Below are 24,490 nucleotides of genomic sequence, written 5' to 3' on the forward strand. Positions count from 1 at the left end.
GAAAGAAACATCAGGAAAAAGGAGAATTCAAAAACGGACAACCAGCAATGAAAGCCCATCTTAACGTATTTTTATTTTCTAGGTGGAGACGCTTGGTAACTGAGCATCTTTTCAAGGAGGAGAATCCAAAAAGCCTCCTGCTGATATCTAAGGCTGTTTAGCTCCACAGATTCGTAGGCAGCACGCCCAGAGTACAGAGAACGCGGCAAAACCAACGCGAAGAATCCGCTCCAGGCAGTCTGAGAAACCCCCCGGGGGGTGGCGCCACAGATGGAGGGCAGGAGGATGGCGGCCTTCCAAAAGGCACCCGCTGTCAGAGACGTCGGTGTCCTGCTGTCTGTTCCAGGAACGCGGAGGACTGCACCAGGAAAGCTGCTGGAGCGTGAGTCTGTCGGGTTCCTCTCCCTGCCCCACCTCTTCCACGGATGCCTCTTGCTGCTTCTGTGTCCCCGGCCAACCGAACTCAGGGGACTTCGCTGTACCTGGTTCCAAGGTGCTCTGGACTCCAGGAAAGAGTCCGTTTTGCCAATAGACTCCCGGTAGCCGCCAGCAAGGACTGGAAAGCAGTCCCAAATCACAGCTGTCCAATGAGTACTCTCCTAGTACTGGATACAAAGGGAGGGGCCACGGCCCACGATCTTCTGAACTCACAATAGGCGGAAACCCGGGCTCTGGCGCCACCTCGGGGGAATCCCAAGGCCGCTTCACACAGCCAAGAAAATGTTGCTCCATCGCTTAAGCCTCAGACCAGGAGGAAACAAACGGTTGCCCTGATCAAGGAGGGAGAGCCTTCTGCACTACCCTCAGCCTGGGTATTTATGCTCTACCAGAGCCCGTGGGCGGAGGCCAGTCAGATATCAAGAAACTCATTAGTAGCAAATGCACGAAGATTCGTAGACAAATGAAAAACGATAAAATTTTAGAGAGTTCATAGAACCAAAACGAACCGTGATTCCGACAGAAAAACATAGCGAGAAAAGAAACCGAAAGGAAACAACGCTAAGCAAACCTTGCAGAGAACTAGCACTACAGAACGCACGTATTAAAGAGCGCTGCAAGGACCAAGAACCACTCGTTTTCGGGAAATGGGCGTTGCTGCCACCGGAAAACTGTCCGCTGGGGCTCTGCGCTAATAACCGTCTTGCTAACGAGAAACTGGCACGTTGAACTTAGCAAGCGCCGGCACCTAGCGGATAGCGCTGGTATTGCCAAACAAATATCCGTTTTCGGCGCCGTAAGTGGGGCTGCTAAAGAGAAAGAGCGTGCTCTTAGAAAAGAGCGGTGCTTCCACGCCTAAACAACCTGTTTGGAGGAAATGAACCAACTCTGTTTAAATGTGTCGTGCCAGGAAAATGTGTTGTGGCATGTTAATGTGTTTTAATCCGCTCAGTGTGTTTGACAGGTTTAATATGTTTTAACCCGTTCTAATGGGTTGTGACAGAAAAAGCGCCGGCTAATGGTACCACGGAGTTACTAGTGCCAACGGCGGCTGGGTGCAGTCACCGTTCTGCATGGCAAAACGGGGTTCAGGAAGTTCCTGCGAGATACTAGCGGTTCTAGGAGCGACAAAGTGACAGCACTGAGAACGTAAGGACCCCGCGAACGGGAAACGTCACGTTGGGAGCGGCAACTGAGAAAACGCCCAGTGGGCGCTGCTAGCAAACTTGCTGATACAAAACCGCCAGCTCCGCATGGGAAGCGGAGCCGCCAGACAGAACCCGGAGCCTAACACCAGCGAGGCTAAGACCGAGCTCGGCTCCCCGGCTCCTGAGAGAATGAAAGTCAAGAAGCACGAAGCTGAGACGCTCAAAATTAGTAGGAAAAACAAAAACAAAAACAAAAACGTAACATTTAAATAAAAATAAAAATTTAAAATAATGAAAGTCTGAAATGCAAGTAAAAACGCAAAACACATCGGTAACACTGTCCTCAGAGCAAAATACACAAAAATAATGTGCATTTATTAGCGAAAATTACAGAGAGCGAACCGTACAAAGAAGAAATTACAAATATGGCTAAACGATGCAATGCCTACCATTAGAATGTTTCTGTCACATCTAAAGCCCTGCAGGTTGCTCCTGTCATAATTTCCTATGACAAACAAACATAGCCACGGTTAAACGTGTTTAGGTGCGACTAAAAAATCGTAGTAACTGGTATATGCCGATTCGGTCCACAGGAGGAAAAAGTCGCGATGGGCGGGACTTGCTATTGTCAAAGGGAGCTCGGTAAAACCGAGAAATCGCGTTCGCCGGCCTTCCTGACTTCCCTGGGAGTTCTGAAGACACTAGACCACAAGCCTAGCTAAGACGGGACTCGCTATTGCGAAACCAAACTTGGCATAAGAGCTCCCAACACCGCTAAACTGACCATCACTAAACCTTTACAAAACGAAACAAAACAAAACAAAGAAACGCATTCGCTGGTACCCAGATTTCCACAGGAGTTAAACGTCTCCTGCGCAGCTAAAGCAAGGCTCACTAGTAGGAAACCGGAACTTGCTAGGACTAAGAAACTTGAGGCTGGGTTGACCCCACGGCTGTTACGATTAGAAATCCGAGGCTACCGGAGACCCGGAGCTGCTGACAAATGAGTCACAGAGTAACTTCGCCTTCCTATGGCAAAACGGTGACTTCCTACGGCCCAGATATCGCAGCCAGGGCTAGACCGGTGTTTGTCTTAAGTCAGGACTTGCTTGGGCTGAGAAATCACATTTTGGCCGTTCCCCTACTTGGACCGGGGGTAGAAATCCTGGGCACCGCGAAATGGAAACTTGCTAGGACCCAGAAGCCAAGGTCGCGGGAAACCGCGGGGTCCTGCGACAGAGACGCGCAGCGGCGCCGCCCCAGGACTGCGTTCTGGCGGCCGAGCCGGAACCCGTGCGGCGGCCCTGGGAAGAGACTGTGCCCGTGCAGCTCCCCTGTCACCGGCTCCGAGGAGCCTTGGGCTCCGCCCGCCCAGCCCTGCAGCACCCGTCCGTCCCGCAACGCCAGACTCAGCGCAACTGGGGCACCGGCCACTTCCAATCTCTCAGATCCGTGGCCTGAGGGCTGCCGCCACCGAGAAACGGAGGCACAGAGCTGCGAACAAGAGACCACCGCTCGGCGAAATGGCGGTGCCAGGAGCCTGGGAGGGAATGCAGCCAGCGACGTTGTCAAGGACAACATTCGTTTTGGCGCAACCAACGGTGCTGTCACCAAGGAACCGTCGACTCCGAGAAAAAAAGAGAAGTTCGGCCACCGAGAAACTCCGTGCAGCAAGTGCTGTGACAGCAAAACCGCCGGCTCCGCGCCGGTGGCGAAAGAGTCGACGGAAAGGCCGGGTGCTGCCACCGCGACGCCGGCACCAGAGGGCCTCGGATGGAGAAAGCTCCGCACCGAGACAAGGAAACTGTGTACGGCACAGCTAGCGGTTGACACAAACAGAAAAGTGTCTGGTCTGCTAAGAACTCTACAATCATAAAATAGATTTCTCAAAGTTAAAACAGATACAAGTGAAATATTTAATAAAATAAATATAAGTGTATAAAAGACAAGGAAACTGAAAGTAATAAGCCACACGAAACAAGAAAGAAACATCAGGAAAAAGGAGAATTCAAAAACGGACAACCAGCAATGAAAGCCCATCTTAACGTATTTTTATTTTCTAGGTGGAGACGCTTGGTAACTGAGCATCTTTTCAAGGAGGAGAATCCAAAAAGCCTCCTGCTGATATCTAAGGCTGTTTAGCTCCACAGATTCGTAGGCAGCACGCCCAGAGTACAGAGAACGCGGCAAAACCAACGCGAAGAATCCGCTCCAGGCAGTCTGAGAAACCCCCCGGGGGGTGGCGCCACAGATGGAGGGCAGGAGGATGGCGGCCTTCCAAAAGGCACCCGCTGTCAGAGACGTCGGTGTCCTGCTGTCTGTTCCAGGAACGCGGAGGACTGCACCAGGAAAGCTGCTGGAGCGTGAGTCTGTCGGGTTCCTCTCCCTGCCCCACCTCTTCCACGGATGCCTCTTGCTGCTTCTGTGTCCCCGGCCAACCGAACTCAGGGGACTTCGCTGTACCTGGTTCCAAGGTGCTCTGGACTCCAGGAAAGAGTCCGTTTTGCCAATAGACTCCCGGTAGCCGCCAGCAAGGACTGGAAAGCAGTCCCAAATCACAGCTGTCCAATGAGTACTCTCCTAGTACTGGATACAAAGGGAGGGGCCACGGCCCACGATCTTCTGAACTCACAATAGGCGGAAACCCGGGCTCTGGCGCCACCTCGGGGGAATCCCAAGGCCGCTTCACACAGCCAAGAAAATGTTGCTCCATCGCTTAAGCCTCAGACCAGGAGGAAACAAACGGTTGCCCTGATCAAGGAGGGAGAGCCTTCTGCACTACCCTCAGCCTGGGTATTTATGCTCTACCAGAGCCCGTGGGCGGAGGCCAGTCAGATATCAAGAAACTCATTAGTAGCAAATGCACGAAGATTCGTAGACAAATGAAAAACGATAAAATTTTAGAGAGTTCATAGAACCAAAACGAACCGTGATTCCGACAGAAAAACATAGCGAGAAAAGAAACCGAAAGGAAACAACGCTAAGCAAACCTTGCAGAGAACTAGCACTACAGAACGCACGTATTAAAGAGCGCTGCAAGGACCAAGAACCACTCGTTTTCGGGAAATGGGCGTTGCTGCCACCGGAAAACTGTCCGCTGGGGCTCTGCGCTAATAACCGTCTTGCTAACGAGAAACTGGCACGTTGAACTTAGCAAGCGCCGGCACCTAGCGGATAGCGCTGGTATTGCCAAACAAATATCCGTTTTCGGCGCCGTAAGTGGGGCTGCTAAAGAGAAAGAGCGTGCTCTTAGAAAAGAGCGGTGCTTCCACGCCTAAACAACCTGTTTGGAGGAAATGAACCAACTCTGTTTAAATGTGTCGTGCCAGGAAAATGTGTTGTGGCATGTTAATGTGTTTTAATCCGCTCAGTGTGTTTGACAGGTTTAATATGTTTTAACCCGTTCTAATGGGTTGTGACAGAAAAAGCGCCGGCTAATGGTACCACGGAGTTACTAGTGCCAACGGCGGCTGGGTGCAGTCACCGTTCTGCATGGCAAAACGGGGTTCAGGAAGTTCCTGCGAGATACTAGCGGTTCTAGGAGCGACAAAGTGACAGCACTGAGAACGTAAGGACCCCGCGAACGGGAAACGTCACGTTGGGAGCGGCAACTGAGAAAACGCCCAGTGGGCGCTGCTAGCAAACTTGCTGATACAAAACCGCCAGCTCCGCATGGGAAGCGGAGCCGCCAGACAGAACCCGGAGCCTAACACCAGCGAGGCTAAGACCGAGCTCGGCTCCCCGGCTCCTGAGAGAATGAAAGTCAAGAAGCACGAAGCTGAGACGCTCAAAATTAGTAGGAAAAACAAAAACAAAAACAAAAACGTAACATTTAAATAAAAATAAAAATTTAAAATAATGAAAGTCTGAAATGCAAGTAAAAACGCAAAACACATCGGTAACACTGTCCTCAGAGCAAAATACACAAAAATAATGTGCATTTATTAGCGAAAATTACAGAGAGCGAACCGTACAAAGAAGAAATTACAAATATGGCTAAACGATGCAATGCCTACCATTAGAATGTTTCTGTCACATCTAAAGCCCTGCAGGTTGCTCCTGTCATAATTTCCTATGACAAACAAACATAGCCACGGTTAAACGTGTTTAGGTGCGACTAAAAAATCGTAGTAACTGGTATATGCCGATTCGGTCCACAGGAGGAAAAAGTCGCGATGGGCGGGACTTGCTATTGTCAAAGGGAGCTCGGTAAAACCGAGAAATCGCGTTCGCCGGCCTTCCTGACTTCCCTGGGAGTTCTGAAGACACTAGACCACAAGCCTAGCTAAGACGGGACTCGCTATTGCGAAACCAAACTTGGCATAAGAGCTCCCAACACCGCTAAACTGACCATCACTAAACCTTTACAAAACGAAACAAAACAAAACAAAGAAACGCATTCGCTGGTACCCAGATTTCCACAGGAGTTAAACGTCTCCTGCGCAGCTAAAGCAAGGCTCACTAGTAGGAAACCGGAACTTGCTAGGACTAAGAAACTTGAGGCTGGGTTGACCCCACGGCTGTTACGATTAGAAATCCGAGGCTACCGGAGACCCGGAGCTGCTGACAAATGAGTCACAGAGTAACTTCGCCTTCCTATGGCAAAACGGTGACTTCCTACGGCCCAGATATCGCAGCCAGGGCTAGACCGGTGTTTGTCTTAAGTCAGGACTTGCTTGGGCTGAGAAATCACATTTTGGCCGTTCCCCTACTTGGACCGGGGGTAGAAATCCTGGGCACCGCGAAATGGAAACTTGCTAGGACCCAGAAGCCAAGGTCGCGGGAAACCGCGGGGTCCTGCGACAGAGACGCGCAGCGGCGCCGCCCCAGGACTGCGTTCTGGCGGCCGAGCCGGAACCCGTGCGGCGGCCCTGGGAAGAGACTGTGCCCGTGCAGCTCCCCTGTCACCGGCTCCGAGGAGCCTTGGGCTCCGCCCGCCCAGCCCTGCAGCACCCGTCCGTCCCGCAACGCCAGACTCAGCGCAACTGGGGCACCGGCCACTTCCAATCTCTCAGATCCGTGGCCTGAGGGCTGCCGCCACCGAGAAACGGAGGCACAGAGCTGCGAACAAGAGACCACCGCTCGGCGAAATGGCGGTGCCAGGAGCCTGGGAGGGAATGCAGCCAGCGACGTTGTCAAGGACAACATTCGTTTTGGCGCAACCAACGGTGCTGTCACCAAGGAACCGTCGACTCCGAGAAAAAAAGAGAAGTTCGGCCACCGAGAAACTCCGTGCAGCAAGTGCTGTGACAGCAAAACCGCCGGCTCCGCGCCGGTGGCGAAAGAGTCGACGGAAAGGCCGGGTGCTGCCACCGCGACGCCGGCACCAGAGGGCCTCGGATGGAGAAAGCTCCGCACCGAGACAAGGAAACTGTGTACGGCACAGCTAGCGGTTGACACAAACAGAAAAGTGTCTGGTCTGCTAAGAACTCTACAATCATAAAATAGATTTCTCAAAGTTAAAACAGATACAAGTGAAATATTTAATAAAATAAATATAAGTGTATAAAAGACAAGGAAACTGAAAGTAATAAGCCACACGAAACAAGAAAGAAACATCAGGAAAAAGGAGAATTCAAAAACGGACAACCAGCAATGAAAGCCCATCTTAATGTATTTTTATTTTCTAGGTGGAGACGCTTGGTAACTGAGCATCTTTTCAAGGAGGAGAATCCAAAAAGCCTCCTGCTGATATCTAAGGCTGTTTAGCTCCACAGATTCGTAGGCAGCACGCCCAGAGTACAGAGAACGCGGCAAAACCAACGCGAAGAATCCGCTCCAGGCAGTCTGAGAAACCCCCCGGGGGGTGGCGCCACAGATGGAGGGCAGGAGGATGGCGGCCTTCCAAAAGGCACCCGCTGTCAGAGACGTCGGTGTCCTGCTGTCTGTTCCAGGAACGCGGAGGACTGCACCAGGAAAGCTGCTGGAGCGTGAGTCTGTCGGGTTCCTCTCCCTGCCCCACCTCTTCCACGGATGCCTCTTGCTGCTTCTGTGTCCCCGGCCAACCGAACTCAGGGGACTTCGCTGTACCTGGTTCCAAGGTGCTCTGGACTCCAGGAAAGAGTCCGTTTTGCCAATAGACTCCCGGTAGCCGCCAGCAAGGACTGGAAAGCAGTCCCAAATCACAGCTGTCCAATGAGTACTCTCCTAGTACTGGATACAAAGGGAGGGGCCACGGCCCACGATCTTCTGAACTCACAATAGGCGGAAACCCGGGCTCTGGCGCCACCTCGGGGGAATCCCAAGGCCGCTTCACACAGCCAAGAAAATGTTGCTCCATCGCTTAAGCCTCAGACCAGGAGGAAACAAACGGTTGCCCTGATCAAGGAGGGAGAGCCTTCTGCACTACCCTCAGCCTGGGTATTTATGCTCTACCAGAGCCCGTGGGCGGAGGCCAGTCAGATATCAAGAAACTCATTAGTAGCAAATGCACGAAGATTCGTAGACAAATGAAAAACGATAAAATTTTAGAGAGTTCATAGAACCAAAACGAACCGTGATTCCGACAGAAAAACATAGCGAGAAAAGAAACCGAAAGGAAACAACGCTAAGCAAACCTTGCAGAGAACTAGCACTACAGAACGCACGTATTAAAGAGCGCTGCAAGGACCAAGAACCACTCGTTTTCGGGAAATGGGCGTTGCTGCCACCGGAAAACTGTCCGCTGGGGCTCTGCGCTAATAACCGTCTTGCTAACGAGAAACTGGCACGTTGAACTTAGCAAGCGCCGGCACCTAGCGGATAGCGCTGGTATTGCCAAACAAATATCCGTTTTCGGCGCCGTAAGTGGGGCTGCTAAAGAGAAAGAGCGTGCTCTTAGAAAAGAGCGGTGCTTCCACGCCTAAACAACCTGTTTGGAGGAAATGAACCAACTCTGTTTAAATGTGTCGTGCCAGGAAAATGTGTTGTGGCATGTTAATGTGTTTTAATCCGCTCAGTGTGTTTGACAGGTTTAATATGTTTTAACCCGTTCTAATGGGTTGTGACAGAAAAAGCGCCGGCTAATGGTACCACGGAGTTACTAGTGCCAACGGCGGCTGGGTGCAGTCACCGTTCTGCATGGCAAAACGGGGTTCAGGAAGTTCCTGCGAGATACTAGCGGTTCTAGGAGCGACAAAGTGACAGCACTGAGAACGTAAGGACCCCGCGAACGGGAAACGTCACGTTGGGAGCGGCAACTGAGAAAACGCCCAGTGGGCGCTGCTAGCAAACTTGCTGATACAAAACCGCCAGCTCCGCATGGGAAGCGGAGCCGCCAGACAGAACCCGGAGCCTAACACCAGCGAGGCTAAGACCGAGCTCGGCTCCCCGGCTCCTGAGAGAATGAAAGTCAAGAAGCACGAAGCTGAGACGCTCAAAATTAGTAGGAAAAACAAAAACAAAAACAAAAACGTAACATTTAAATAAAAATAAAAATTTAAAATAATGAAAGTCTGAAATGCAAGTAAAAACGCAAAACACATCGGTAACACTGTCCTCAGAGCAAAATACACAAAAATAATGTGCATTTATTAGCGAAAATTACAGAGAGCGAACCGTACAAAGAAGAAATTACAAATATGGCTAAACGATGCAATGCCTACCATTAGAATGTTTCTGTCACATCTAAAGCCCTGCAGGTTGCTCCTGTCATAATTTCCTACGACAAACAAACATAGCCACGGTTAAACGTGTTTAGGTGCGACTAAAAAATCGTAGTAACTGGTATATGCCGATTCGGTCCACAGGAGGAAAAAGTCGCGATGGGCGGGACTTGCTATTGTCAAAGGGAGCTCGGTAAAACCGAGAAATCGCGTTCGCCGGCCTTCCTGACTTCCCTGGGAGTTCTGAAGACACTAGACCACAAGCCTAGCTAAGACGGGACTCGCTATTGCGAAACCAAACTTGGCATAAGAGCTCCCAACACCGCTAAACTGACCATCACTAAACCTTTACAAAACGAAACAAAACAAAACAAAAAACGCATTCGCTGGTACCCAGATTTCCACAGGAGTTAAACGTCTCCTGCGCAGCTAAAGCAAGGCTCACTAGTAGGAAACCGGAACTTGCTAGGACTAAGAAACTTGAGGCTGGGTTGACCCCACGGCTGTTACGATTAGAAATCCGAGGCTACCGGAGACCCGGAGCTGCTGACAAATGAGTCACAGAGTAACTTCGCCTTCCTATGGCAAAACGGTGACTTCCTACGGCCCAGATATCGCAGCCAGGGCTAGACCGGTGTTTGTCTTAAATCAGGACTTGCTTGGGCTGAGAAATCACATTTTGGCCGTTCCCCTACTTGGACCGGGGGTAGAAATCCTGGGCACCGCGAAATGGAAACTTGCTAGGACCCAGAAGCCAAGGTCGCGGGAAACCGCGGGGTCCTGCGACAGAGACGCGCAGCGGCGCCGCCCCAGGACTGCGTTCCGGCGGCCGAGCCGGAACCCGTGCGGCGGCCCTGGGAAGAGACTGTGCCCGTGCAGCTCCCCTGTCACCGGCTCTGAGGAGCCTCGGGCTCCGCCCGCCCAGCCCTGCAGCACCCGTCCGTCCGGCAACGCCAGACTCAGCGCAACTGGGGCACCGGCCACTCTGAACGTCTCAGATCCGTGGCCTGAGGGCTGCCGCCACCGATAAATGGAGGCACAGAACTGCGAACAAGAGACCACGGCTCGGCGAAATGGCGGTGCCAGGAGCCTGGGAAGGAATGCAGCCAGCGACGTTGTCAAGGACAACGTTTGTTTTGGCGCAACCAACGGTGCTGTCACCAAGGAACCGTCGACTCTGAGAAAAAAAGAGAAGTTCGGCCACCGAGAAACTCCGTTCAACAAGTGTTGTGAAGGCAAAACCGCTGGCACCGCGCTGCTGGGGAAAGAGTCAATGGAAACGCTGGGTGTTGCGACCGCGACGCCGGCACTAGAGGGCCTCGGCTGGAGAAAGCCTCGCACGGAGACAAGGAAACTGTGCACAGCACAGCTAGCAGTTGACACAAACAGAAAAGTGTCTGCTCTGGTCTCTGTGACAAAGCGCGGATCAAAAAGAGCAACTCAGTGGAGTGAACCCCGCAGCCACTGAAGAAGTTACCCGCGTGGCTGTGGGGCCAGAGAAACACCGCGATTTCGACGACAGCCTTGGGGATACGACAGAGAAACATTCGCGGCCACAGAAGTACCATCCAGCTCCGCGCAACCAGTGGTTCTGCGATTCAGAAACCACTGTCAGCTGGACTCGACTAGAAACTTCTGAAAAACTGTCGTCTCATAACAGCTTTCCTACCCATGACAGAGAATCGCCTTTGGAGGGCACCTAACAGTGCTGAGACCGGCCTGGGCTAGCACAAAGCACAGAGCGGTGCCAAGAAACGCCGGACTTGGTGAAACCAACCTTGCGATCAGCGAGTCCACTGGCTTCGCAGGACGCAATGGGCGAAGGCGCAGCGGAGAAACCGCGGGCTCGGTTCACCGATTATGCTCCTGGCGGGTGATGGTGGGGTGGGGTGGGGCACCCGCAAAGTTGTGAAACCAGCGGCGCTGGGACCCAGCGATCACCTGCCCGTAGCAAATGCCTGTGCAGTTGCAAAAGACAACTTTTGGCGGAAGGAAGGTTGCAGTCAGAGAGCATCCGATAACGCTGACAAAGGAGTGGCGTTGGCAGTGAGAAACCGCTGGCGCTGGGAAAGGAACGGTGCAGCGACCGACCAACCGCGCGCTTGGTGCCTCCAAAGTGCTACCGGTTCTACCCACTCTGTCCCCCACAGGCTTAGGGAAGTCTGTTGTCCTTTTCTTTTTTCCTCTCTGGCCTACGCTGGTGCAGTGGTGTCATCTTGGCTCAGTGCAGCCTCGACTTCCTGGGATCCAGCGATCCTCCCGCCTCAGCCTCTAGAGTAGCCGAAACCACAGGTGAGTGCTACCACCCCCGTCTAATTCGTGTGTGTGTGTGTGTGTGTGTGTGTGTGTGTGTGTGTGTGTGTATTAGAGACTGGGGTCTCGCTATGTTGCCCAGGCTGGTCTTGAACTCCTGAGCTCAAGTGATTTGCTCGCTTGGGACTCCCAAAGTGCTGGGATCACAGGCGTTGGCCACCGAGGCCGGCAGGAAGTCTGTACTGTTCTTGCATTCCACGCATTGCGTTGCGCAGTGGGAGAGTAGTTGACTTATGCCCTGAGAACCACGCAGATCCTGTTGGTCCCAGGAACAAAGTAAAAACCATTCTGGTCGCCAACAGCTTCCTACGCAGCAAACAGCCATCCAGCCTCCGTGACTGGGCTCTTCCAGGTCACCCCTGGCTCCCAGGCTCTCTTCCGGGTCCGGAACCCACAGGATCCTACAGGAGGGGCCGACAACTGCTTGCCTTGAAACACTTGAAACTCTCGGTCTAAGGTTCCCTAGGAGCGTAAAAGGCACAGCGTTTTCTGACCGCAGCTTCAGGTCTCCCTCGCCTGTCCCGGTACCACTCCTGCAGGAGCGAACTCTGTGGGAACCGCTCGTTGATTCTGATGGTTAACTCTGTCAGATGTCTTTGATATTGGGCATAGGAGTTGGAAGAGGGCTGGAGAGAAAAATGAACTGCAAGACTCCAGCACAGGAGGTGGGATTGATGGCAGACGTCTGTTCCCTCTCTAAACCCAATAAACATCTCAAATTGCCATCCACTTTCCTATACCCTTGATTTGTGAAATGGATCACTGAGGCTTTCTCTGTCTTTCCGGAAATGCAAACAGCTGAATTTTCAAGAGCTTGAATTCTCTCACACTTTTCAGTCAAGAGTGGGGCTATAAACTCCTTCCTCACAGGAAATAAGGAACTGCCACGGCTTGGAAGAAAAACGTATTTTTCCCATAAGCTTTCATATTTCCCAAAAAAACACTACACATCCGGATGTAATTCCCCCCCCCCCAAGAGATTTACAGACCCTACCAAGGGCGTTCCCACGCAAACGCATCATCTCCCAATCGCATCCTGAAGGCACCATGCAACCAATTCCATCCTTTTCTGGATGAACCTGGGCAGAGGACAGGTGCAGAGGAGCCCAGAGAAGGGCCTTGACAAGTCAGGAGACCCAATTTGGGGTCGCAATTCTCACCCACTCCCAAGGTGTTTGTTTTGATCTTCCCCTCCCACCATACTACTTCTTCTGCTACCTGGTTTCTCCCTGTATTCCAGGATCCTCCAATTGCCTTCTGGTCTTACAGACGGGAGAATAAATGAAAAATGGCATCGTTTCCACCTTAAAAGTTACAAGCACTTCACCAAAAGGAACAGCCTAGGTAGAGCCTTTTTAAAACAAATGCCCGCCCACTGCTTCACCCTCCTCATTTCCACCTCAGCAGAGCATTTTAGCAGAAAAGCTGACTCAGAGCAGTAGCTCCCTCCTGTAGTCCCAGCACTCTGGGAGGCTGAGTCAGGAGGATCTCTTTAGTCCAGAAGTTCAAGACCACCCTAAGCACAAAGTAAGGCCCTTGCCTCTACAAAAAAAACAAAAAAAAAGAAAAAAAGAAAAGAAAAGAAAAAAAATTGAAAAATTAGTCAGATTTGGTCTTGAGTGCCTGTAGTCCCAGCTACTAGGGAAGCTGAAGTGGGAGGATCTCTTGAGCCCTGGAGATTCAGGCTGCAGTGAATAGTGATTTGTGACTGCACCACTGCAGTTCAGTCTGGGTGACAGAGGGAGATGTTGTCTCAAAAAAATAAAATAAAATAAAATAACATAGCTGGGATTACAAGCCCTGCAAGAAGGGGTCACTTGAGACATTATTACATATACCATTAACAGAGGAGAATGCTGCAAATTGTACTGTGTCCCAATGGTAAGAGGCCACCCATTTAAAAATATATACATGTTTCAGAGATACTAAATGATAAAAACATTTACCTTAGAATTGATTAAATTCAGGTATCCACTCCTTTGTTTTCAATCTTTAGTGCCATTTTTTAGTTTATGTCTTGAAAATAGCATAGAGATTAGAGTTGTGATTTTTTACTTTTTTAATTATTTTTATTTTGTTCACTTATTTATTTTTGAGACAGAATCTTGCTCTGTCGCCAAGGCTGGAATGCAGTGGCATGATCTTGGTTGACTGTAACCTCTGCCTCCCAGGTTCAAGCCATTCTTGTGCCTCAGCCTCCCGAGTAGTTGGGACCATTGGCTCCTGCCATAACACCCAGGTAATTTTTGTATTTTTAGAAGAGACGGGGTTTCACCGTGTTGGCCAGGCTAGCCTCGAACTCCTGGTCTCATGTGATCCACCCGCCTCGGCCTCCCAAAATGCCAGGATTACAGCCATGAGCCACCATGCCAAGCTGAGTTGTAATTTTTGAAACCTTTTTTTTTTATTGTATTTGGTTTTTTTTTTGCGGTGTAGCTCAATACATTGAAATGGTTGGGTGAGTGGGAAAATCATCTTCCCCACTCCTCCAGTATCTGTAAGGTGCAATTTCTCAGAAACAATTTCAGCTTCTTGCCTCCCCTTTTAGTTTACTCACATATTGTGTGGTTTGTGGCATAAAAATCATTATTTGTGACAGACACCATGCCAACTGTATTTTGTGCTTTACCTTGTTTCATTCTCAACTGAAAACTGTGGTGAGCACGTGCTTTGTGCTGGGCTTGCTTCTCAGTTCTCTCCATTTTGTAGTTGCACAGCCTCACTTAGGGAAATTGGAGTGTGTATAGCTCTGCCTGTGACTGAATAGATAAATGTAATTTTAGCATTCAGTGTTAAGAAATCAACTCTTGGTGCAAATTTAAGACTCATCTTCTCATGGTGTGTGTGTGTGTGTGTGTGTGTGTGCGTGTGTGATTTTACTGTGTCCCTTCTCCCTAACACTCCAGTTCAAGATACCAACCTACGTTCTGAGTTGATTATTCTGGATACACTCTACCAAAATATGACTGTTGGACACCAGAATCACCACCCCAATATACCAGTATAACAATATACCTCTGGCATATTGATTATTTCGGGCCTGGCATGGTGGCTCACACCTGTAATCCTAGTGCTTTGGGAGGCCAGGAGTTCATGAGAAGGCTGAGCACATAGGGAGTCCCATCTCTACAAAAGTATTTTTTTAAAAAGTAGTCCTGGTTACTAGGGAGGCTAAAGCAGGAAGATGGCTTGAGTCCAGAAGTTTGAAGTTACAGAGAACTATAATCATGCCACTGCATTTCAGCCTGGGTGACAGCGTAAGACCCTGTTTCTAAAACAAAAACAAAATAGGACTGGGAACTGGTGGCTCACGCCTGTAATCCCAGGATGGTGGGAGGCCGAAGTGGGCAGATCACTTGAAGCCAGGAGTTTGAGGCCTGCCCAACATGGTGAAACCCAGTCTCTATTAAAAATATAAAAATTAGCTGGATGTGGTGGTGCATTCCTATAATCCCAGCTACACAAAGATTGAGGCATGAGAATTGCTTCAACCCAAGAAGCAGAGGTTGCAGTGAGCCCGGATTATGCCCCTGCACTCCACCCTGGACAACAGCGCAAGACTCTGTATTAAAAAAAAAGAAATTAAATTAAAATTTAAAAAAACAAAACAAGATGAGAGAAAACCCTCATCTGTACTGCTATACTCCTTACTCCTCTTTATGACAGAGCAACACAGAAAGATAAAGACAAAGAAAAGACTATTCTGGGAGGAAAGAGGATGAAACAACATGATTCTTACCACAAAGTACCAGAAAGTACAACAGAGTCGATACACCGGCACTAGTCACACAAATCCTTTTCTCCCATCAGTCAAGATTTTGGACAGGAAAAATAAACAGAGAGTGACCAGATTCCACAGAGTGGAGCCTGGAATCTGGCTGGTAAGAAATTCTTATCCTTATGCTAGCTGATCAGCTCCTGCTTTCCCTCAACCGTGGGCTTCCAAAAGAGCCAAACTTTCTGTTCCTGCTCAAAGCACCCAATTTTCAGGGGCCCAGGGAAATCTTTCTCTTAGCACTCTGAAAGTTTGCTCTAAAAATCAACTCACAGAGGCAGATTAATAGGAGAAAACACATACAAAATGTGTGATTGCCCAGCCCCTCAGTGAGGTGCAGGAGCTTATATACTATCCTGAGTTTACAGAAAAAAGTGGATCATGGCAAAACAAGTTAAAGGTGGGAGAAAACCTTTAACGGTTCCAGACTCTCTGTTAATTCTTCCTAGATGTGGACAAGAGAAGGCCTTTATGTATCAGTGCAGATTGTCCACAGATGTAAATTTTTCCCACAAACCACAGCATTGCAGGGCTATTTCTTGTGCTGGTTCTCTGACAGCCATCTGAAAATATGTCAAATAAATGTATTTTGGGGTTAAACATTTTTTATTTCCTTCAAAGTGGAATATTAACTGTATGTCTCTTATAGATATAGTTTTAAATAAATAAGGGAATCCACTTTTTCTAATTTGTTAAGATATGTTTTGTTTTAATAATAATAATAAGTTAAATTTTAAACAATTTTCTGCATCTACTGATATTATCATATAGTTTTATTCCTTTTTAATGTTAATGTGAATAATATTAACTGATTTTCAAATGCTAAACCAATATTGAGTTTGTGGAATAAATCCCACAAGATCATGATGTATTTTTAAAAACTTACATTTCTGGATTCAGTACGCTAATCCATTATTTATAATTTTTTAATACCTGTGATCATAAGAGTTATTGGCTAACCAAAAATTGGGGGATTGATAAGACTGATATGCAAAATTGGCTTATAAATATTCATACTTGCTTGATACTTAAAAAGGCCTTTCTATGTATTTTTTCTGCCCCGCTCAGGCAGACTTATTAAATACTGGCATCATGTCTCATTCGGGGCCATTCAAAAGTCAATAGTGGACTGAATCATTCTATTTTTGTAGGCACCCTCATAATCTTTTCAGTACAGATTGAATTATTGAGGATTCAGACAGCAAAGGAAAAAGGTCAAAGCATGTAAGTTAAGCAGAGAGACATATTTTTCTTCACCTGGCTTCCCCAGGAAGTGTTAGCTAAAGTGAAAACTTATGTGAAACCTTTTAATTCAAAAGTGAGTTTTTGTTTGTTTGTTTGTTTGTTTTAAAGAGAGTGGGAGTTAAAAGAGAGGAAAGTGAAAAAGGAAGGAGTAAGAGGCAATTCCATGCTGTGCTACCTCATTGGCCCAAATTGGGTCAGGGTCAGAGGTGAATTTACCATGCAGCTAAGGAAGCTTAGCTTTTAGGATCCCTTTAAACAGGTCTATAATCTTGTACTCAAAAGTTTTATTCTTTTTCCTAAAGAGAATTCCCCACTACCTGTAACAACACTGGGTTCTATGAACTGAACCTACCATGAGCACAACAGTTTGCTTGATCACATGGAACCATCTTCTAGGTAGCCCTATTTTTGACTGCTTCTCAGAATAATCCACTTAGGAAGAAAGAAAGGGGAAGAACATATCCACTGTGGGGGAAATAAAACAATCCTGACAACAAAAAGACCCCTGTGTACCCAATAGAAGAGACAGAGAACACTAGTATTGAGTTAGCCTTAAGAGATTTACATGCATGTAAGGTAGCATGACAATAACTATAAAGCTGGGCCATATCTCATATGTTTTAAGCAAAGAACATGGCCGGGCACAGTGGCTCATGCCTGTAATCCCAGCACTTTAGGAGGCTGAGGTGGGTGGATCACCTGAGGTCAGGAGTTCGAGACCAGACTGGGCAACATGGTGAGAGCCTGTCTCCCCTAAAAATGCAAAAATTACCTGGGCATGGAGGCGCTCGCCTGCAATCCCAGCTACTAGGGAGGCTGAAGTGGAAGAATTGCTGGAACCCAGGAGGCAGAGGCTGCAGTGAGCTGAGATTGCGCCACTGCACTCCAGTCTGGGTGACAGAGTAAGACCCCGTTTCAAAAAAAAAAAAAAAAAAAAGTGTAATTTGAGATTCCTTATGAAAAGGTCCCGAAAAGCTAACTTAAAGAGAGCCTATGTGATAAACCACTATTCCTTCTGCACTTGTGTAAATAATTAGGCCAACTTTAACGACATCAAATTTATTTTGCAAACAAATTAGTTTTATTAATACTTTCATGTTGTTTGATAGAAAAGGGCATAAGCATACAGAAAAAAAATTTCAGGAAAAAAAAAAAAACTATAGTGTACCTGTCATTAGATTCTAGCTCATTGTTTTTGATGTCATCTTCCTGAAATCTAGACTGGATCTTGAACTTTTTGTTCCCTTTAATATAGGGCAATCGGCTGGGTGTCAGGCTCACACCTGTAATCCCAGCACTTTGGGAGGCCGAGGTGAGAAGATTGCTTGAGCTCAGGACTTCAAGGCTAGCCTGAGCAAAATGGCAAAACCCTGTTTCTACAAAAAGTACAAAAATTAGCTGGGCATGGTGGCATGTGCTTGTGGTCACAGCTACTTGGAAGGCAAAGGTGGAAGGATTGCTTGAGCCAAGGAGGTAGAGGCTGCGGTGAGCCTTGTTTGTGCCTCTGCACACCAGCCTCCGTGATAAAGCAAGACCCTGTCTCAAGAAAAAAAAAAAAATCTAACTATGGCTGTTCAAACTAATATTTCTAACTTTCCTTCTATCCTTGTGGCTTGGAATTGCTGAAGTTAAACTATACTTTTCCTGAAGACCTGTAAGCTGAAGCTGGATGGTTTAATATAGACTGCAAAGAAATCAAATCATCACAACTCATGCATGGACTAAAAACTATTACTTTTTCTCCCCTACGATAGACACTGGCTGTAATGAGAATCTAACATCCCATGGAATTTCCCTCACTTCCCCTTTTCTTACCTGATTCAATCATAACAACCCTGATAATTTTCAATTGTGTCTACAGTTTTCACCTTAATCCTATCAGGTCCTAAGGCAATTTTTCCAGGCAAATTAGTGATCATCTCCCCAACTACTTGGACTTTGGTGTCTGCCATTCTGTATATGACAGAGCACACTCCGTACTGTACTGAATCATTTACTCCCTTTCCTAGACAAGCCACATAGCTTTGCCTGATCTAGAGGCTAAAATATGGAGCCCCATTCATCATCTTTGGAAGGGCTGTCTTGAAAGCAGTATGTCCAGAGCCCCACATGCCACCTGGCCTAAACCTAAAATAAGCCAGGACTGGGAACTGGACAGCCTTACTGCACTGAGCCACTACTGTCAGTGTCCCCAGTTCTGTGCACATATGAAGTGCAGTGCATTCAGGCTGCCATGCTGGGCTTACATAAGCTAGAGTCATTCCTGAAGTTTAAAGGGGACAAAAAAATGTTGTTGAGACCCACATGTCTGGGGCCAATTGCTGAAACCAGAGAAGAGCTATACACACTTGAAAAACAGGTGTAAGCTATAGACAACACAACACAATGGGCCCTGACCCAGCCAGGAGATGCCAACCAGCGAAGATGGACAGACAGATGCCCAGAGCAACTCTCAGAGCCCAGGCTGCCCCCAAGAAATTGCTGAAAACTGAGGCTTAGGACAGACAGGAACCCAGAAAATAAAGGAACCCAGTCTTGCTCATGGCTCATGGCACCAGCCCTTTCTACCAATGCCTTGGAATCAATTAATGCACCCCAGTGGGAGCCCTCATGCTGTTCTTGTGGACTTCCATAGGACTATGCCCTGCCTGGAACTGGAAGTGTCTGCAGTGAAGATCCTTCCATATTTTGCTCTTCATTTTCTGAATCACTTCAAGGCTTTCAACTGGAAAAAAATCTGTTCGTATAATCAATAATGTGCTAAGGAACTTTACTTTTAGATCTCAGAATTCATAGTTCTTTGTACATGAGGATCGAAGCCTTCTTCCATATTCTCCACCCGTGACATAGATTTGGAGTGGGTAGAGTCAGGATTGGAAGCACATATAGGTGGGCATGGTGGCATGAAGGGGACTGGGACCCACATCAGAGCTGGAGGCTGAACTCCAGGGAGTCTTTGAATAACTATGGATATGATGTCAACAGGGTGGGAAAGGGCAGTGGTCCACTGTCCTGGGGTAATCTTGAAGCTGAGCATAGCCTCCATGCTGAGAGCAGAGAACAATCATCAATAAACATTCCTTCAGTGGTCTGAAGTTTATATTCACAGGGTGGAAGTAGAAATTAAATTTATGGAGCCATGAGGAAGACCCCCAGCCCTGTGCCTTTTGAATTGACAACCATGGGATTCCAGGGCATCAGCTCCAGGTCAGACATTCCAGGCAGTTGCAGAATTCTGCCAATGTGGGTCATGCCCATCTCAAGAATTCACATGGATTGAATCCAGCAAAACTGAATATCCAGCAAAACTTCAAAATCCAGCAACACTGAAGGCTCAAGAACATCACCGGTGCATACTTGGCCCAGGGAGGCTATTCTCTCACAGTCTCTCCCCATCTCAGGGCCTGCAGCATCTGAGACTCACTCCTTCCTGTAGGTATCCCAGGAGAAAGATTTATGCATCCCCATAGCTTCAACCTGCAGTGTGCCAGGCACAGAAAAATGGGTGTCTTCAGAAAGAGATGAAAAAACTTGCAGTAGCAATCACCCTTTGGACTTCAACACTTTTCTGTCACCTTAGATGTGATAAATTAAAACCCAGAAACTCAGTGTTGGTATTAATTGTGTCTAGCTATGAGGTCATTTTTTTTTCCCACACTGTCACAGTTTTAAATTTGAATATAGAGGAGCTTAGGTGCTACAATCTGAATGGAACGTGGGAATAAAACTGTCTTTGCCTTGCACTTCTTGTTAGATTGATTAAATGCCAGTTATCGGTATAAGAAAATGGCAATAAATTGTCAAAGTAGAATTGGAAAGTGGTTTTGTGATTTGGATATGGAGCAGGCTTCCCATGTGACCATTCTCACTTCCTATTCTGAAGTCTTACAGTCTACTTTTGTTTCTCTCCCTCTCTTCATCGATTCTGGCGTTTGGATACTCTGGGAACTGAGCTTTCATCTCCTATGTTAGCCACAGAGATGAGGGCTTTGAGGGCGCCATGGAATCAGATTGTTGGAAATGACATAGAAATCACAGGCACTCAAGCCCAACAGAGCTTAAAGTAAAAAAAAAAAAAATTAAAAATCAGGCACACACACAAAAAAACAAAACAAAATAAAACAAAAATTAAAAATCAGGTGCACACACACAAAAAAAAACAAAAAAAATAAAACAAAAACAAAAACAAACCAACAAAAAATGAGAAGACTGCTAAACTCTACAATTCTATAAAGAAGGACTGCAAAAAAGAAATCACAGAAAACAATAAGAAAATTTGGCCAGGCGCGGTGGCTCACGCCTATAATCCCAGCACTTTGGGAGGCCGAGGCGGGCGGATCACAAGGTCAGGAGATCGAGACCACAGTGAAACCTTGTCTCTACTAAAAATACAAAAAAAAATTAGCCGGGCGCGGTGGCGGGTGCCTGTAGTCCCAGCTACTCAGGTGCCTGAGGCAGGACAGTGGCATGATCCCGGGAGGCGGAGCTTGCAGTGAGCCGAAATCGCGCCACTGCACTCCAGCCAGGGGGACAGAGCGAGACTCCGTCTCAAAAAAAAAAAAAAAAAAAAAGAAAGAAAATTTAAAGTGATATCAGAAAATATAGCATACAGGGCCAGAAAGATTTTAGAATATGAGATGGTTTTAGAAGGCAGGATGGAATTCGGAAAAAAATCACATTTAAAAAATAGAAATGTAAAGGGAGTTGAAAGGAGAGAAATTGAACAACAGGAAATGGATACCATGCATCTCTGAAATAATAACTGTTTAGTATTAGACTGTGTCAATTTTAGGATTTAATGCAATATTATATACAAGTGGATAAACAAGTATAAGTACGTGGCACCAGTTATGAAAATATGTCTTAAAATAAGGACTATGATAGCTGTATTACTCAGTGTCATGCCTCTAATGGCCAGTTTTTGTTTTTTTTTAAAGAAAGAAAAGCCCCTATAAATGTTTTGTAACATGTTTATACTGAAAACATTTATGGAGCTGGGTTTAATGGCTCATGCCTGTAGTACTGTAGTACCAGCTACTCGTGAGGCTGAGGTGGGAGAATTGCTTCATTCCAGGAGTTTGAGACCAAGCTGGGCAGTACAATAAGACCCCAACTTTAAAATAAATAAATAAATACAAAATGATGAAAAATAGTTAAAACTAACTTGTGCCAGGTGTGGTGGCTCATGACTGTAATCCCAGCAGTTTGGAAGACCGAGGCGGGCAGATCACCTGAGATCAGGAGTTCGAGACCAGCCTGACCAACATGGAGAAACCCTGTCTCTACTAAAAATACAAAATTAGCCGAGCATGGTGACACATGCCTGTAACCCCAGCTACTCGGGAGGCTGAGGCAGGAGAATCGCTTGAACCCGGGAGGTGGAGGTTGCGGTGAGCCGAGATCATACCACTTCACTCCAGCCTGGGCAATAAAAGCAAATTCCGCCTTTAGAAGATACAAAGAGTAGTGGACATGGTTGATGATAACGGTTGCAAAGCATTATGAACTGTACACATAATGCTTAAGATGGTAAACTTTATGTGTAAACTTATGTGTATTTTACAGAGAGAGAGAGAGAACTAGGAACTTACTCTTGCGTGCCCCTCACTAACATCCCAAATGTTCCTTTCTAATCACCCCTACGCATTTTTTTCCTGGCAGGACAGAATTCCAGTCTCTGCTCAGGAGCAACTATGTGATTTGGGGAAATGATAAACTTTCTATAAACCAGGGTTCCCCAGAAAAACTTTCTCTTCATGGGCCCAATACTGCCTTTTTTTTTTTTTTTTTTTTCATCCCCTGAACCAAACTATTTGACTCTGGATAGCTTTTGCCCTAGATTATAGAATTTTATGTTAGTGTCATTAATTCCCTTTTCATGTGCAATTTGCTTCAGGATTAAAGTCATCAGCCAGGTTCCTAAGCTATGTGGAATGACCAGGGCCAGAAGAGTATAAAATTACACAAACTGGTGGCTTGTGAGTCTAAGAGTCCCTGATTACCTGCGACAGGCACGGTGGCACAGCACTTTCTTCGCGGTGAGCCAGAGGTCTGGGGTTCTGCTGAAGAGGCCCAGGGACCCTAGAGGCTGCAAGCCCTGAGCTCAGTATATTCTGGACCCTGTCCTCTCACTTTCCATCCATCGTGTGCCCCCCAATACTTGTGCCAGTTTTCCAGGAACAACCAAGAGTTCAACTGCAACCTGCTTCTTCCCCAACACCCCCCTCCTCCCTCCCCTCCCACACTTCTTTTTTGGGAAGTTTTTTAAAAATTAGGTTATTGTATCCATGAAACTTTCTGTATTTCTTGTTTTGTTTTGTTTTGTTTTTTGAGAGAGACAGTCTCGCTCTGTCGCCAGGCTGGAGTGCAGTGGCAGGACCTCGGCTCACTGCAAACTCCGCCGCCTGGGTTCAAGTGATTCTCCCGCCTCAGCCTCCAGAGTAGCTGGGACTACAGGAGTGCATCACCAAGCCCAGTGAATTTTTGTATTTTTAGTAGAAACGGGGTTTCACCATGTTGGCCAGGATGGTCTCAATCTCTTGACGTCGTGATCCGCCCCCCTCGGCCTCCCAAAGTGCTGGGATTACAGGCGTGAGCCACCACGCCCGGCCAACTTTCTGCATTTCTTTTAAAGTCATTGTGCTACTAAATTACAAGGCTTTGACTCCTGGATCTAAAAAGGTCGCTAACTCCTGCTAAATCTTAAGCATTGATAGCAATTAAAGCGTCATTTTCAGACATAGGCGAAGATGAAAATCAGAATAAGGGGCATTCATGAGACGTGGGGCCAGAAATAAAAACTATTCAACCCTCTTAATCCCTGGGAATATTGCAGAAGAAGTGGATTATGAGTTTGTAAGGACCCATTTTCAGAGACAAAATTAGTTCAGAGTTTCTCTATAAATTAAACAGTTGTGTTTTTGTTATTGTCGCTGTTGTTGTTTTGAGACAGGTTCTAGCTGACCCAGGCTGGAGTGCAGTGGTGTGATTCTGGCTCACTGCAATCTCTGCCTCCCACACTCAAGTGACACTGCCACCTCAACCTTCCAAGTAGCTGGGACTACAGGTGTGCACCACCATGCCTGGCTAACTTTTGGATTTTTTTGTAGAGACGGGGGTTTTAACATGTTGCCCAGGTTGGTGTCGAACTCCTGAGCTCAAGAAATCCGCGCACCTAGGCCTCCCAAGGTGCTGAGATTACAGGCATAAATCACTAAGGCCAGCCTATAAATGAAACGTTAGTATGAAAGGAACACTAATGCAAGACCAGTATGTGGGCCCCTGGGTCAGATTAACAATGTTTTATTGGAGCATTAAGACATTCTTTATTTAAAAATTATGAAAGGTTATGAAAAAGTTTATAAAAATTATATCTTATGGTCAAGATGATTACAATTTAATAGATTTGTCTTTAAGATTTGAGAAACAGATTTAGTTGACTTCCTCCTGTCTTTATTAGGTCTCATGTTTGGGAAAGAAAGACTCAAAGAGTAAAAGTTTTTGCCTTTCTGTTTTTGAAATCTTTGAGTTACCATTTTGACTAAATGAATGACTTATTTTACAACGACCTGTGATCCTATTTTATATCAAATGTTTTAAAACTTTGATGTTTGACAAACTTTCTAAAATCTAATTCTAAATTCAGTGTTTTTGCCCTCACTAATTTTTTTGACATTACTTCCCCTGAAATCCAGAGAGGCATATTTGGCTCACTTGGCATAATAAAATCACACAAGTATTATCAAATATGAAATGATGTTTAACCTTTTTGGATTGTATTTATATAAATGTGTTATTAATGTGTGTTCCAAAATGTTATGAGAGTCCTGTGATTCTGAAATGTCTTAGTATATGTTATCAGAACTAATTATCATCATTATATTAAATTGTGGTATGTCATAAATATAACCAATTTCCTTGTTGATTGTGTCTTTAACCATTGCTATTCTAATAATTTTATCATCCACAATTATTGTTTTACCTTGATC

At 46.9% G+C, this 24,490-nt stretch overlaps 5 protein-coding genes across 5 annotated transcripts in view; 2 read left to right on the forward strand and 3 right to left on the reverse strand.

The window, feature by feature from the left end:
* Nucleotides 1-55: 55 nt before the first annotated feature.
* Nucleotides 56-732, reverse strand: LOC144329411 (annexin-2 receptor-like). The gene has a single exon (XM_078004700.1). It carries the CDS (start codon nt 730-732, stop codon nt 148-150), a length of 585 nt encoding a protein of 194 aa, XP_077860826.1. The 3' UTR covers nt 56-147.
* LOC114678780 (annexin-2 receptor-like) lies at nt 56-7,866 on the reverse strand. Its single transcript, XM_028849419.2, has one exon. The coding sequence runs from the start codon at nt 7,864-7,866 to the stop codon at nt 7,282-7,284; it is 585 nt and encodes a 194-aa protein (XP_028705252.2). The 3' UTR covers nt 56-7,281.
* LOC144341400 (uncharacterized) overlaps nt 2,590-24,490 on the forward strand; it is a 28,816-nt gene continuing 6,915 nt past the window's right edge. Inside the window, exon 1 of the mRNA XM_078004695.1 lies at nt 2,590-11,461. Coding sequence (XP_077860821.1) covers nt 2,590-3,462 — 873 coding nt within the window. The 3' untranslated portion in view covers nt 3,463-11,461. The remainder of the gene's footprint in view (nt 11,462-24,490) is intronic.
* Nucleotides 3,623-4,299, reverse strand: LOC144341403 (annexin-2 receptor-like). Its single transcript, XM_078004701.1, has one exon. It carries the CDS (start codon nt 4,297-4,299, stop codon nt 3,715-3,717), a length of 585 nt encoding a protein of 194 aa, XP_077860827.1. The 3' UTR covers nt 3,623-3,714.
* The window catches only part of LOC144341401 (uncharacterized), a 25,249-nt gene continuing 6,915 nt past the window's right edge, over nt 6,157-24,490 (forward strand). The window contains exon 1 of the mRNA XM_078004696.1: nt 6,157-24,490. This exon is cut by the window's right edge and continues 6,915 nt beyond it. Within this exon, the coding sequence (XP_077860822.1) occupies nt 6,157-7,029 (873 nt within the window). The 3' untranslated portion in view covers nt 7,030-24,490.

The sequence above is a fragment of the Macaca mulatta genome, chromosome 6 (assembly GCF_049350105.2).
Source record: "Macaca mulatta isolate MMU2019108-1 chromosome 6, T2T-MMU8v2.0, whole genome shotgun sequence".
In the NCBI taxonomy this organism is placed as follows: domain Eukaryota; kingdom Metazoa; phylum Chordata; class Mammalia; order Primates; family Cercopithecidae; genus Macaca; species Macaca mulatta.